The 16075-nt window shown below is 36.4% G+C and overlaps 1 protein-coding gene across 4 annotated transcripts in view; it reads left to right on the forward strand.

Moving 5' to 3' along the window:
* Window positions 1–16075, forward strand: part of ANKRD28 (ankyrin repeat domain 28) — a 169480-nt gene that overhangs the window by 82435 nt on the left and 70970 nt on the right. For all 4 annotated transcript variants that reach the window (XM_024747532.1, XM_024747541.1, XM_024747547.1 and 1 more), the window contains exon 3: window positions 9831–9909. In XM_024747532.1, coding sequence (XP_024603300.1) covers window positions 9831–9909 — 79 coding nt within the window. The remainder of the gene's footprint in view (window positions 1–9830; window positions 9910–16075) is intronic.

A 16075-nucleotide genomic window follows, 5' to 3' on the forward strand; every position in this document is an offset into this window, starting at 1 on the left:
TTATAATACCTGTAATTTGCTAGTGCTGAATATTCCGATTATCTTTATTAATTGAGAATATGTGTTTAATTGAACAGTTAAATATCATGGCCGCAGTAGTATATACGCATATATTTGGGATTAGATTTCTTTTTCTCAGGCGGCTGTTATTATATAAAATGTTATCTTGTGCTGAAGATTAATATTTATAGTTGAGTGAGGGCATGTTTGAGTAGCCTTGTTTAAAGTATTTGTTTATAAATGGAGACTGTTCTCCTCTGTGACTCCAAGGTACTAATAGTTAGTCCCCAAAATAAACTTCATCAAGAAGTATGACTAGTTATTTGTTAAGTGTATCTTCCTTGTTTACTAGCCATAAACTGAAACTGTTAATAATTGGTTTAAATGTAACTTTCAGTTACATGTATTGTCTAGTAGGCAGTGTGATATTTTTTGTTTAAATTATTTATCTTATGATTGAGTCTCCTGTTTTATTTGATTCTTTTCTAAGAAATGAAAATCTCTCTTCTTCCTAGACTTTGTAGTATAAGTTTCATTTAATAATTGTAATTGTCACAAATTGAGGGCTGTAAAAAAGAACATTAAGGTTGTCATATTGTGGAAAATTTTTCTAAAGTGGGACCATACTTCTACAGTTATAGGACAGTGATGAGTCCTTTGTTACTGCTATGATTTTTAAAATAGATTATTTTCTAAAATCCAACACATGTGCAGATATTTACAGATAAACACATGAACGTAAAGCACGACAGCTACCGCATTGTTGCTGTTAACTATTCAACTGTAAGGAGGTGAAGAGGTCCAAAGTGTAATAGTAAGAGGAACCTTGGCCTCTAAGCAGACCGACTAGACTCCAGCCTGTGTGTCCTTCCCTGGTTCAGCCTCTTTGAGCCCTACTTTTCTCACTCGTAAAACGAAGCGATTGAATTAGATGATCTCTGAGGCTATTTCTGTTCCCAGTATGTTACTTTGACAACTCTGTAAACTATTCTCTTTGCTTTGTGAATTATATCCCTTAAGCCTAGGTCATTTCACAGCGGTTTTGGGGGGTATGTGGGATGCTTCATCACATTTTAGCTTAGACTTCAGTTAATGATTCCTTTTTCTTTTGTTACATTTTTCTTTTCAGTGGGTAGTAACAAAATTGATTTGAATTTCTACTCTAATAGGTGCCTTGCTTGTTCTGATATTTCCCTCGTACCATGTTGCCTAGAACACTCAAGTATCTGGGAAGAAAAATAATATCAAAGGCCATATAAAATCACAAAGTGACAGAAACTTTGGCTACTGATTTAATGTTCATTCATTTTCCACCTTCTAATGGGCAGAGCTCTGATTTTGTTCAGGCATCTTATCCCCCACCTCATTCACTGGAAGGCAGCCACTGAGAAACACTTGTGAGGTTCACAGACCAGAGGCACAGGCTCACTAAAAGACAGACTTACTCATAGGACTGTAGAACACTGGCCTTCCCCTTACACCTCACCAACACATTACAAAAGGCGTAGTTATCCAGTACATCATGTCTGGTCATGAAGAAAAAATTATAAGACTTACAAAAAGGCAAAAACCACAATTTGAAGAGACATGGAAATTCTAAGAAACAGCCAAAAAGAAATGCTAGAAATCAAAAACACTGTAACAGAAAAATGAAGAATGCCTTAGCTGAGGAAAGAATCTCTGAGCTAGAGGATGTCTCAGTAGAATCCTCAATACCTTAGAAGCAAAGAGAATGAAGACTGGAAAAACAGAAGAGAACAACCAAAGACTGTGGGGCAACTACAGAAGGTGTAACATACTTATAATGGGAATGTCAAAAGGAGAAGACAGAGAAAGGAACAGAAGAAGTATTTGAAGCGATAATGACTGACTATTTCCCCAACTCAATGTCAAGATACCAAACCACAGATCTAGGAAGCTCAGAGAATGCCAAGCACGATAAATGTGAAAAACAAACAAATAAACAAACTGTACCTAGGCATATCATTTTGCAAACTGCAGAAGATCAAACGTAAATAAGTCCTGAAAGAAGCCAGAGTGGGGGAAAACACCTTATAGAGAAGCAAAGTTAAGAATTACATCCAACTTCTCAGACACCATGCAAGAAGAGAATGGAGTGGAATATTTAAAGTGTTGGGAGAAAAAAAAAAAAAACCAACCTAGAATTCTGCACCTTTATCCTTAGAAGATAAAGGAGAATAAAGACTTTATCAAACAGAAAACTTTGTTACCAGTAGACCTGCCTTGCAAGAAACGTTAAAATAAATTCTTTACACAGAGGAGAATAAGTCAGGAACTCGGATCTACATAAAGAAAGGAAGAACATTCCTACATAAAGAAGGAATAGTCGAAGTAAAATAAAAACATTTTTCTTATTCTTCATTGGTCTTACATATAAGTTCGTTCAAAACAATACTAAATATTCAATTATGTGTGCTTATATATATGTATATATGTCATATATTATGCTTAATTATAAGTGAAATGAATGACAGTGATGATAAGGGACAGGATGGAAGAATTAGGGTTATTTTGTTATTATAAGAACTGACAGTACCCATGAAGTGGTATTTGAAAGTAGATGGATTGGCTATAAACGTATACTGTAAACTCTAGGGCGACCATTAAAAAAAATTTTTTTTAAGTAGAACTGTTAGGCTAAATAAGAATGGAGAGAAAATGGATTCATATTAAATTCATGCTCAAGTAAAGCCACAAACAGCAGGAAAAGAGTGGAAGATAAAAATAAGAATAAAGAGTGAGGGAATGGAGAGAAAATGGATTCATATTAAATCCATGCTCAAGTAAAGCCACAAAAGGCAGGAAAAGAGTGGAAGATAAAAATTGGAATAAAGAATGAGGGTGGGCTTCCCCGGTGGCGCAGTGGTTGAGAGTCCACCTGCCGATGCGGGGGACCTGGGTTTGTGTCCCGGTCTGGGAAGATCTCACATGCCGCGGAGCGGCTGGCCCTGTGAGCCATGGCTGCTGAGCCTGCGCGTCCGGAGCCTGTGCTCCGCAACGGGAGAGGCCACAACAGTGAGAGAATGGAGAGAAAATGGATTCATATTAAATCCATGCTCAAGTAAAGCCACAAAAGGCAGGAAAAGAGTGGAAGATAAAAATTGGAATAAAGAATGAGGGAAACAGGACTTCCCTGGTGGTGCAGTGGTTAAGAACTCACCTGCCAATGCAGGGGACACAGGTTTGATCCCTGGTCTGGGAAGATCCCACATGCCGCAGAGCAACTAAGCCCATGCGCCACAACTGTTGAGCCCGCATGCTGCAACTACTGAAGCCTGCATGCCTAGAGGCCGTGCTCTGCAACAAGAGAAGCCACCACAGAAGCCCGTGCACCGCAATGAAGAGTAGCCCCCGCTCTCTGCGGCTAGAAAAAGCCCACGCATGGCAACGAACACCCAACACAGCCAAAAATAATAAATAAAATAAATAATTTTTTTTTAAAAGAGGGAAACAAATAGAAAAGTGTAATGAATATAGTAATATTAATCCAAGTATTGGGTTGGCCAAAAAGTTTGTTTGTTTTTTTCCATAAGATGGCTCTAGTAGCACTTAGTTGTCCTTAATTTCATTCAAAACAATTTTGTTAGATTGTATGTGACAGCTGTCCTATCAGTGTGCATTTAAAAAAAGACATCAAAATTGGTGAATTTTTGTGTAGCCATTTTCATATTGAAGATGGAAGAAAAAAGCAACATTTTCAGGATATTGTGCTTTATTATTTCAAGAAAGGTGAAAGCACAACTGAAACGCACAAAAAGATTTGTACAGTGTGCGGAGAAGGTGCCGTGACTGATCGAATGTGTCAAAAGTGGTTTGCAAAGTTTCGTGCTGGAGATTTCTCGCTGGACGATGCTCCACGGTCGGGTCGACCAGTTGAAGTTGATAGTGATCAAATCGAGACATTAATTGAGAACAATCAACGTTATACCATGCGGGAGATAGCCAACATACTCAAAATATCCAAATCAAGCATTGAAAATCATTTGTGCCAGCTTGGTTATGTGAATTGCTTTGATGTTTGGGTTCCACGTAAGTTAAGTGCAAAAAATCTTCTTGACCATATTTCTACATGTGATTCTCTACTTAAATTTAACGAAAACATTCCGTTTTTAAAACATTGTGACAGGTGATGAAAAGTGGATACTGTATAATAATGTGGAACAGAAGAGATCATGGGGGAAGTGAAATGAACCACCACCAACCACACCAAAGGCTGGTCTTCATCCAGAGAAGGTGATGTGTATAGGGTGCGATTGGAAGGGAGCCCTCTATTATGAGCTCCTTCTGGAAAACCAAACGATTAACTCCAACAAGTACTGCTCCCAATTAGGCCAACTGAAGCAACACTTGACGAAAAGCATACAGAATTAGTCAACGGAAAACGCATGATCTTCCATCAGCATACCGCAAGACCGCATGTTTCTTTGATGACCAGGCAAAAACTGTTACAGCTTGGCTGGGCAGTTCCTATTCATCCGCCGTATTCACCAGACATTGCACCTTCCGATTTCCATTTATTTTGGTCTTTACCAAATTCTCTTAATGAAAAATTTTCAATTCCCTGGAAGACTGGAAAAGGCACCTGGAACAGTTCTTTGGTCAAAAAGATAAAAAGTTTTGGGAAGATGGATTTACGAAGTTGCCTGAAAAATGGCAGAAGGTAGTGGAAGAGAAGGGTGAATCATTGTTCAATAAAGTTCTTGGTGAAAATGAAAAATGTGTCTTTTATTTTTACTTAAAAACCGAAGGCACAGGACTCTCTTGGTGGTGCAGTGGTTGAGAGTCCACATGGCAATGCAGGGGACAGGGGTTCGGTCCCTGGTCCAGGAAGATTCCCACATGCCGTGGAGCAACTAAGCCCGTGCGCCATAACTACTGAGCCTGTGCTCTAGAGGCCATGAGCCACAACTACTGAGCCCACATGCCACAACTACTGAGGCCCACACGCCTAGAGCCTGTGCTTTGCAACAAGAGAAGCTACCACAATGAGTGGCCCCTGCTCACCGCAACTAGAGAAAGCCCGCGCATAGCAACAAAGACCCAGCACAGCGAAAAATAAATAACTAAAATTAAAAAAATAAAAGAAAGAAAAACCGAAGGCACTTTTTGGCCAGCCCAATATATATCAGTAGTCAGTGCTCTAAATGAACCAGTTAAAAGAAATTGTCAGAGATCCAAAAACAAGACAACTATATGTTGTTTACAGGAAACCTGCTTTAAACAGAAAGACACATATAGATACAAGTAAATGGATGAAGAAAAAAATACCATGCTAACACTAATCAAAAGAAAGCAGGAGTATATACTATTGGTGGGAATGTAAGTTGGTGCAGCCACTACAGAAAACAGTATGGAGGTTCCTCAAAAAACTAAAATTAGAATTAAAAAAGATACATGCACCCCTATGTTCATAGCAGCAGTATTCACAGTAGCCAAGACACAGACACAACCTAATGTCCATTGGCAGAAGAATGGATAAAGAAGATGTGGTACATATATACAATGGAATGTTACTCCGCCATAAAAAAGAATGAAATAATGCCATTTGCAGCAACATGGCTAGAACTGGAGATTATCATACTAAGTGATGTAAGTGAGAAAGAGACGAATACTGTATGGTATCATTTATATGTGCAATCTAAAATGTGACATAAATGAACATATCTGTGAAACAGAAACAGATGCACAGACATGGAGAACAGACTTGTGGTTGCCAAGGGGGAAGGGAGGGTGGAGGAAGGATGGAGTGGGAGTTTGGGATTAACAGATGCAAACTATTACGTGTAGAATGGATAAACAACAAGGTGCCACTTTATAGCACAGGGAACTATATTCAGTACCCTGAGATAAACCATAATGGAAAAGAAATAAAAAGGAATGTATGTGTGTGTGTGTCTGTCTGTCTGTCTAAGTAACTGAATCACTTTGCTATACAGCGGAAATCAACACAACATTGTAAATCAACTATACTTCAATTAAAAAAGAAGGAGGAAGCAGGAGCATACCTCAGAGCAAGGAAAGTTATCAGGGGTAAACAGGGGCATTATATAATAATAGAAAGGTCAATTCTTCAGGAAGACATAATGATCCGTTTATATACCTAACAACAGAGTATCAAACTATGTGAAGGAAAAACTGATAGAACTGCAGGGGAAAATAGATGAAACCACTGTTATAGTTGGAGACTCCAACACTCCTCTATCAAAAATGGACAGATCAAGTAGGTGAAAAATCTGTAAGGACATAATCAATAGCTCCATCAAACAGCTGGATATAGTTGACATCTGTAGACTACTTCATCCAACAACTCCAGCTTGGCTGGGAAGTTCCGATTCATCCGCCGTATTCACCAGACATTGCACCTTCCGATTTCCATTTATTTTGGTCTTACCAAATTCTCTTAATGAAAAAATTTCAATTCCCTGGAAGACTGTAAAAGGCACCTGGAACAGTTCTTTGGTCAAAAAGATAAAAAGTTTTGGGAAGATGGAATTACAAAGTTGCCTGAAAAATGGCAGAAGGTAGTGGAAGAGAACAGTGAATCATTGTTCAGTAAAGTTCTTGGTGAAAATGAAAAATGTGTCTTTTATTTTTACTTAAAAAAACACTTAAAAAAGGTACTTTTTGGCCCACCCAATATTATGATTTATAATAGGAAATATATATTTGGTCTTTGTTTCTAGCATAGAAAAACCTTTGGCATTTCCTAAGAGGAGAGCTACAGTGCCTTCTTTTATGTTAATGAGATGACTTTTGGAAAGCCCCTAAGGGTGGGAGCCCTTGCCTTTGGAGTCAACCATGTGATTAGAGGGTTAGAACTTTTAGTCCCACCCCCAAGCTCTCGGGGAGGGGCAAAGGGTTGGAGGCTGAGTTCAATCACCCACGGCCAATGATTTAATTGATCACGACTATGTGATGAAGCCTCCATAAAAAGCCAAAAGGACTCGTAAGGAGAGCTTCTGAGTTGGGAACACATGGAGGTGCTGGGAGAGTGACTAGCTCCAAAAATTGAGTTCAGTTGCCAGAGGTCAGTGATTTAATCAAACACACCTGTGTAGTAGGACCTCCTAAAAACCCAAAAGGAGGGAGTTCAGGGAGCTTCCAGGTTGGTGACCCAGAAGTGCTTACACATTCCACCATTCAGTTAAATGAAGGTTGGTTAAGAGCTGCTTGTGTTTCATAATTTTAAATAACCGCTTCCTTATTGATGGGCATTGAAATTGTTTTCGGCATTTTGCTTCCTATATGATCAGTAAATATACTTAAGTTTTGTTTGCACACACATAGCAATACCTTTATCTTAAAAAAAAACATTCCTTGAAGGGGATTTCAATGTGTATAAGGGAATAGTTATTTTTTCATTCTAATAAATTTTGTTAAAGGGAATCTTAAATGTTTTATTGCATGATTTTCAATATTTAATTGTAGTAAAGTAAAATATGATAGGTAAAGTTTTTTCTTTTAAAATTAACCAATTTATTCCGTAGTTTTTCCTTTCTCCAAATCAAATTAAAGAAAAAGGAAAGTTCATGAGGCATAAAATAATACATAAATAGGATTTAAGGCATTGAGTCATAGAATTCCAGACATCTCTCACACATAAATGACTCACTTTCTGTGTGTGCTGTGTATGTGGTTTATACTGTGGAATAGATGTGTTCCTCAATTTGAGTGGGTCTGTTCATATTTAAACAGTAGGGGAGTTTGATGTGTTAGTGATTAACAGTGAAAAGCCTTAAGCCAAGGATCTTTTTATTAAATTGACTAAGTTAGGACTCAGCTTTGAATAAAGCCTGATATTCAGTGGTTCTGTGTTAGCTGTTTCAATGACAGTTTGTTCAGTAATTTCTATGCAAACCATTTGTTTGATGGGGTATGTATTAGAATAAAAAACATGGTCTTGTGGAAATTAGTTGGGGTTCGAGAGACAGGAACTCTTCACTTATTAAAAACATTAATAACTACTATACCAACTATTTTAAGAACAAAAACAGTATCACAAATATATTAAAATTATATGAAGAAATGTATGTAGAGCCAGTTATAATTGTGTTGCACATATCTTTCTAATTCCTTTATATACTACAGCTAAACCTTTTTGGAATTGCCTGTGAATATTTTTAACCCTTTTTTTTTTTTTTGTGGTATGCGGGCCTCTCACTGTTGTGGCCTCTCCCGTTGCGGAGCACAGGCTCCGGACGCACAGGCTCAGCAGCCATGGCTCATGGGCCCAGCCGCTCCGTGGCATGTGGGATCTTCCCGGACCAGGGCACGAACTGGTGTCCCCTGCATCGGCAGGCGGACTCTCAACCACTGCGCCACCAGGGAAGCCCTAACCCCTCTTTTGACTAGCAGTTTTTTTCCTAATTTATTCTCATTGTCCTAACTATCTTTTCTTTGCATAATTGGTGTTTTGATTGCCAAACTGGAAAATTATTATGACGTGAAATTTTTCATTTTTTTAAATCTTGAAAGTTATAATGTTATCTTAATACAAGAGACCCCAAAACACAATACCTATTTAAATAAGAATTTTATTTCTCTTAATAGTCTAGAAGTTAGTGGTCCAGCTCTTTGTTGGTGGGGCAACTGTGCTCTACAAGATGATTCAGTACATTTTGCTTAACAGACTTGTAGGATATTGGCCTGCCTCTGCATGGTCAAAGCCGGTACAGTTGCACATGTGCCTTCTAGCCTGAGGGAAGTGGGAAAGTTTTAGTCTAGCTCTGGATTGGTGTCTTTTAGGTTGAAGATGACCTGAAAGTTGTGCCTTTACTTCCACTCACATACCATTGGTCCACACTAAGTAACAAAACTTCAAGGCATGCTAGGAGTCTATTCTCTTGCTGGTGGGTAAATAACCAGGTAAAACTTTATTCCTATGGACAAAGGGGAAAACGGATAATGGAAAACAACTAATAATCTGGCTCAAAAGCCAGTATCTAAAAAATTGGATGTAAATTTCAAGCTAAATATTTCTAAATGAATAGCTTTCTCAGATACAGCCAAGTCAGCAACACTGTTGTAACTTTAGATGAATTGTAATGCCTTAAATCCTATTTATGTATTATTTTATGACTCATGAACTTTCTGAATACTGAATGCTGAATACTGAATCCCTGAATGTGACATTACTCTAAGATCTTGCTTCTCAAACTGGAGGACATTGTTGTTTGAGGGGGGAAGTACACACAGCCATGCACTTAGATGTAGCTTCTCTTCCTGGAGGAAGATTTAGAAGACTATGCATAGGATAGGAATATATTTTAGAGCTAAAAACGAAATTGGCAGGACCTTTAAGAAAAAGCTTAGGATTATTGTAAGGGATAATTTCAGATCCCCAGAGATATTTTCTATTTTTGCCACTATAGTCCTGTGGAAACATTTTGATAAGCAAACTTCTTTGTTTGTTAGGGTTTGTTTTATTTAGTTAGATCAACAATTCTAAACTATGTAAACTTGTGGAAATATATTGGGGGGGTGGGCAAGTAGTATGAAGTAAAGGAAATTTTCTTGTGTATACAAGCAGCATAGGCATCTTTATTCAAAGAAAGTCTTAAGTTATTTCTTTGTCATCTTAGATTTTTCTTTTATTCTTTGCTGCATTTTACACCATTCTTTTAAGGCCAAAATATATTTTTTAGGCTTTTCTTCTCCTTGCAAAGAAATACTCTGATAATGGGACTTGCAGACTACACTAGAGTTGTGGAAGTAGTAAGCTGTAGTTAATAATGGCTTTTCTTCATTTAAAGTATATTAAAATTAACTTTATATTAAAACTTATGTTCCATCTTTCCTTCTTATCACAGGACAATGAAAAGAGAACTCCACTGCATGCTGCTGCCTATCTTGGAGATGCAGAAATCATTGAATTGCTTATTTTATCTGGTATGGTAAGCTCTATGTAAGAGCACATCATGCACATTTTGGTCATATTTAATATTTATTAAACCTCATTGATTATTTCTTCATATTTGTTAAACAACCTGAAACTTATTTATTCATTCTAGAAGTAATGATCTCATATCATGTCCCAAGTACTGTTTTGGTGCTTAGAGTACATTGGAAAACAAGTCACTGCCTTGCGGAGCATATACTCTAAAGAAAAACGGGCTACAAATACAAGTAAATTTTACAGTATGTTAGAAGGAGATAAGTGCTATGGAAAAATGAAAAAGTAGATCAGAATACAGTCAGCCCTCTGTTTTCATGGGTTCTGAATCCATGGATTCAAACAGCCACAGATCAAAAATATTTGGAAAAAATTCCAGAATGTTCCAGAAGGCAGAATTTGAATTTACCATGCACTGGCAACTATTTACATAGCATTTACATTGTATTAGGTATTATAAGTAATCTAGAGATAATTTAAAGTATACAGAAGAGTATGCATAGGTTATATGCAAATACTATGCCATTTTATGTAAGAGCTTTGAGCATCTGTAGATTCTGATATCCACAGTGGGTCCTGGAACCAATCCCTTGCAAATGCTGAGGGACAGCTGTAATGGAGTGGGATGAGCATTATATAAGTTGGGTACTATATGGAGTAGTCATACAAGGCTTCATTGACCTCAGAGTTGCTGGGAGATGATAATAGTTCTCCAACGAGGAGGTGATAGTAGCTTGGAGCTAGTACAGCATTGGAGGGGATTAGGAAAGATGTGATTGTAGATATATTTTGAAAATGATGCCAGCAAGATTTATGTCTTTAAATAGCTTGTGTCTAATTCTTTTTGAGGGCCTGTAAAATATATTTTAGGAAATTGTACTTTATTTTTAAATTTCTTCTAACCTCTTCAAGACCTTACAATATGAAATAATGGTAAAACTGTGTCCTATAGAATAGCACCTATGGTGGTCAGACTTCTTGCAGTCCTAAAACAGGCAATCAAAGAGAGCTTAGAAATATGTTTGTTGTATCCAGCTGATCGTAAGTGATATTTATTGAAAAAGGATGCCTATGTTTGAATTGTGCTTGTGTTGCCAGATTGCACAGATATATGCATAATGCAATTGGAGAGATAGTATCATTCCTTTGATATTTGGGAGAAGGAGCACTGAGAGAAATTTTGAGTGAAAATCCTCTTAAATAGTAGCCTGAATAGAATTTTGCCATTATAAATTAATAAAGTTTTTTAAATGTGGTTTTTATAACAAGTTGCATGATCTTATAGAATTACAGTCACTTATGGACCAAGCTAATATTCTTATATTAGTTTCTTTATGAATAACTTTATCACTGACGTACTTCCTTGAAGATGTCTGTTCCTCTATGGATGCTAGCTCACTAGTTTTCAGCTGAAATTTACTAGAGGTAAGAACTGAGGAGGTTCAAGAGAAAAATAATGCTTCCTCTTAATTGAGGCATATTCTGCTTTAATAATATATCCGGGATCAGATGGCTTCACAGGTGAATTCTACCAAACATTTAAAGAAGAGTTAATACCTATCTTTCTCAAACTGTTCCAAAATTTGAAGAGGAAGGAATGCTTCCAACCTCATTTGAGGTCAGCATTACCCTGATACCAAAATCAGAAAAAGACACTACAAAAAAAGGAAGTTACACCCCAATTTCCCAGATGAACATAGATGCAAAAATCTTTAATAAAATATTAATAAACTAAATTCAACAATACATTAAAAGGATCGTACATCATGATCAAGTGGAATTTATTACAGGGATGCAAGGATGGTTCAGCTTCCACAAATCAATCAATGTGATACACGCCTTAACAAAATGAGGCTAAAAATCATATGATCATCTCAATAGATGCAGAAAGAGCATTTGACAAAATTCAACACCTACTCGTGGTAAAAACTCTGAACAAAGTAAGTGTAGAGGGACTATACCTCAACATAATAAAGTCCATGTATGGCAAGCCCACAGTGAACATACTTAAAGCTGAAAAGCTGAAACCTTTTCCTCTGAAATCAGGGGCATGGTGAGAATACCCAGTCTGATCACTTTTTCAACAGTCCTAGAAGTCCTAGCCATAGCAGTTAGGCAAGAAAAAGAAATTAAAAGTGTTCAGATTGGAAAGGAAGAAGTCTCTTTTTGCAGGTGACTTATTACATATAGAAAACTATAAAGACTCCATCAAAAAACTATTAGAAATGATAAACAAATTTAGTAAAGTTGCAGGATCTAAAATCAATATACAAAAATCTGTGTGCTTATATATACTAATAACTATCAGAAAGAGAAATTAATAAAATAGTTCCATTTATGATTGCATCAAAAAGAGTAAAATACCTAGGAATAAATTTAACCAAGGAAGTGAAAGAGCTGTACACTGAAAACTATAAGACATTGATGAAAGAAATTGAGGAAGGCACAAAGAAATGGAAAGATATTCTGTGCTCGTGGATTGGAAGAATTAATATTGTTAAAATGTCCATACTACCCAAAGCATTCTACAGGTTCAGTGCAATCCCTATCAAAATTCCAGTGGCATTTTTCACAGAAGTAGAATAAAACAATCCTAAAATATGTATGGAACCACAAAGACCCAAGTAGCCAAAGCATTCTTGAGAAAGAACATTAAAACTGGAGCTTCCTGATTTTTAAACTGTATTACAGAGCTGTAATAATCAAAACAGTATAGTATTGGCATAAAAACAGACACAGAGATCAGTGGAACAAAAGAGAGCCCCAAAATAAACTTGTGCATATTGTGATCGATTAAGGCAAAGGAGCTAAGAATAGACAATGGGGAAAGGACCATCTCTTCAATAAATGGTGGTGGGAAAACTGGGCAACTATCTTACACCATACACAAAAATCAACTCAAAATGGGTTAAAGGCTTGAACATAAGACCCCAAATCATAAAACTCATAGAAGAAAACATACAGGGTAAGCTCCTTGGACTCAGTCTTGGCGATGATATTTTAGATTTGACACTAAAAACAAAGAAAACAAAATCAGATATAACAAGTGGGACTATATCAAACTACAAAGCTTCTTTCTGCATAGCAAAAGAAACCAACAAAATGAAAAGGCAACGTACAGAATAGGAGAAAGTAATGTGCAAATTATATATCTAATAAGGGATTGATATCCAAAATATATAAAGAACTCATATAACTCAGTAGCAAAAAACAGACAAACCAATCTGGTTAAAAGTCAGCCAGAGGGACTGAATATGCATTTTTCCAAAGAAGACAGAGATATGGCCAAAGGTACATGAAAAAGTGTTCAACATCACTAATCATCAGGGAAGTGCAAAGCAAAACCACAATGAGATACCACCTCATACTTGTTAGAATGGCTATCATTAAAAAAAAGAAACAAGCATTAACAAGTATTAGTAGGGATGTAGAGAAAAGGAAAACCCCTGTTGGTGGGAATATAAATTGGTATAGCCACTGTGGAAAACAGTATGGAGGTTCCTCAAAAAATTAAAAAAAGAACTGCCATATGATCCAGCAAACCCACATCTGTGTGTATATCCAAAGGAAACAAAATTACCATCTCAAAGAGATACAGGCATGTTAATTGCAGCATTATTCACAATAGCCAAGACATGGAAACAACCTAAATGTATGTCAGTGGATGAATAAAGATGATGTGGTAAATGCATACATTGAAATATTATTTGGCTGTGAAAAAAGAAGCAAATCCTGCCATTTGCAGCAATATGGATGGACCTTGAGGGCATTATGCTAAATGAAATAAGTCAGAGAAAGACAAATAATTCATAATCTCACTTATATGTGGAATCTACAAAAAACAAATTGATAGAAACAGAGAATAGATTGGTTGTTGCCAGAGGTAGACAAGTGGGGGGTGGAGGAAATGAGTAAAGGTGGTCAAATGGTACAAACTTCTAGTTATAAGATAGTTCTGGGGATGCAAGCTTGAAAGTCTCATCACAAGAAAAAAATTTTAACTATGTGAGGTGATGGATGTTAACTTATTGTAGTAATCATTTCTATATTATATGTCATATCATTTTGTTCTACATCTTAAACTAATATAATGTTATATGTCAATTATATAATAAAACTGGGGGAAAAATAATTATCACCCAGAACAGTAGTCTTCAAACAGTATATGTACACTCTTGAGGTTCTGTAGTGGTGTTTCACGGGTTCTGCTTAAATTTGGTTTGAATGCCATGGTTGTTGAGGCCCAAGTTATACACTAATTTACATACCCTGATTTCAAAATAACCTTATAATTGTATTGAATGGATTTTTAATAAGTTATAAATTAGAATTGAAACTAAGTGTTTGACCTGATAATTCCCTAAGGAAGAGAATTAAATACATGAACGGGAAAGTAGACAAGATTAGGCTAATTTGTTTGTAATTAGTAATGAAAATTGTTACTGAAAAGTTTAGGGCAGACTGTTCTTACCCTTCATGTTAGTTACCAGTGACATGTTACAATAGTAATTAGGTTAACTTTAGTGTAATCTTAAGAAAATTAAGCAATGTGAAATAATAATCTCCATTTAGCTCTTGCATTATACAAAAGTCATGGTATGCTCCAATAAGAACACACAATAAAGTAAATTACTATAATTTCATATTATAAAAACTACTTTGGTATCCATGGCAAGGAATAAATAGTTCCTAAAATAGTTCTCTAAAACGAAAAGTGAAGAATATAAAGAAATTGATCATTCCTTAGAGCCGTGTACTTCGATGTTCATGGATGTTTATGTTTCAGGTTTTGGTGGTTTTCTGATCTACTGTGGTGAGAAGTTAGGAAGTAACGTTTTGTAATTTGTTTCACTCTTGTGTTTCCATTGTCAAGAATTACGACGTTACAGTTTAATTTGTAATCATAATTCCTGCTGTTTTACCACACACACACTCTGTCCTTATTCATAGCTTCTCTATTCCCAGGTTTTAAAATTTTGATGTCTTTTGGTTGAATAGACCTCATCATCAAGTAGTTTTTGTTTTTATATTTTCTGTAAGAGCTCATGGATATTGTATTCTTATTTATTTTGGACCATTTCTTTTTTTTAATTTAGTTGAAGGGTAGATTAGCTAGTTATAAAATTCTCAATTTATGCTTTTTCCTTTCAATATTGTAGATGTTACTCCACTGTCTTCTAGCGTTGAGTGAAAGTCTTGAATTGAGCTCCTCTCTGCTTACATTCCATCCCCCCATTACACTTTCCACCACCATAGTCCATTCTCTTCTGCCTGGATGCCTGTAGGATTCAATTCCTTATCCCTGAAATTCATGCTAACTTCCTAGGCTAAATCTCTTGATTCTTTTTGCTAGGGCATTATGTGAATGTACACTTTTAGTTTTGAAATTCGGATTTTTATTTCATTTATATCTTTCATTGCATCTTTACATGTTTTATTTCCGTGTGTTTTTCTGTCAGTAAATTTTTGTGCAGTGTGTTTTGCTACTAAAATGGATATCCTTCATCTGTCTTTATCAGCTATTTTCTGATTGTAGTTTTGTCTTTAAATTTAGTTTTAAGTTATTTCCTTTTACCTATCCTTCATTCATTCAACAAATACTTAATGAGCCTGGCTGCATAGCAGGTACCATTCTAGGTGCTGTGGTAGAGCAGTGAATAAAATAAAGAAGTCCCAGCCTTTATGGAGTTTATGTTTTAGTGGGGGAGATAGTAGCAAGTTAATATATAGTTTGTCATGTGTTGATAATTGCTATGGAAAAATTAAAGGAATGGTATGTTGGGTGGGGATCAGTTGCTATTTTGTGTTGGGTTATCAGGAAAGGATTCAGTGACATTCGGGGAGATAAGCAAATATGGAAGCGAGCCTTGCATATGGTGCAGATGTTAGTGGAAATTAAGAGATTAGCAAGAACAAACACTGTGAGGTGTAGCATGTTTGGAGGCACGTGAAAAAAAGCAGTAGGAGGTAAAGCAGAGGTTGGGGGTGTTCCAGGTAAAGACTTGCTTTGGCCCTTAAAGTGATGTGGAAAACCAATGGGGAGTTTTAGGTGGAGGGACAGAGGCTGACCTAGTTTTTTAAAGATTCACTCTGGCTGTGGCTTCAGATTCTTGACTGTGTTGTAAGACATGTCTACTCTGCTTTTTGTTGTTTCTAGGCTTT

This window comes from Neophocaena asiaeorientalis, unplaced genomic scaffold, assembly GCF_003031525.2.
Source record: "Neophocaena asiaeorientalis asiaeorientalis breed wild unplaced genomic scaffold, Neophocaena_asiaeorientalis_V1.1 scaffold33, whole genome shotgun sequence".
Taxonomy (NCBI): domain Eukaryota; kingdom Metazoa; phylum Chordata; class Mammalia; order Artiodactyla; family Phocoenidae; genus Neophocaena; species Neophocaena asiaeorientalis.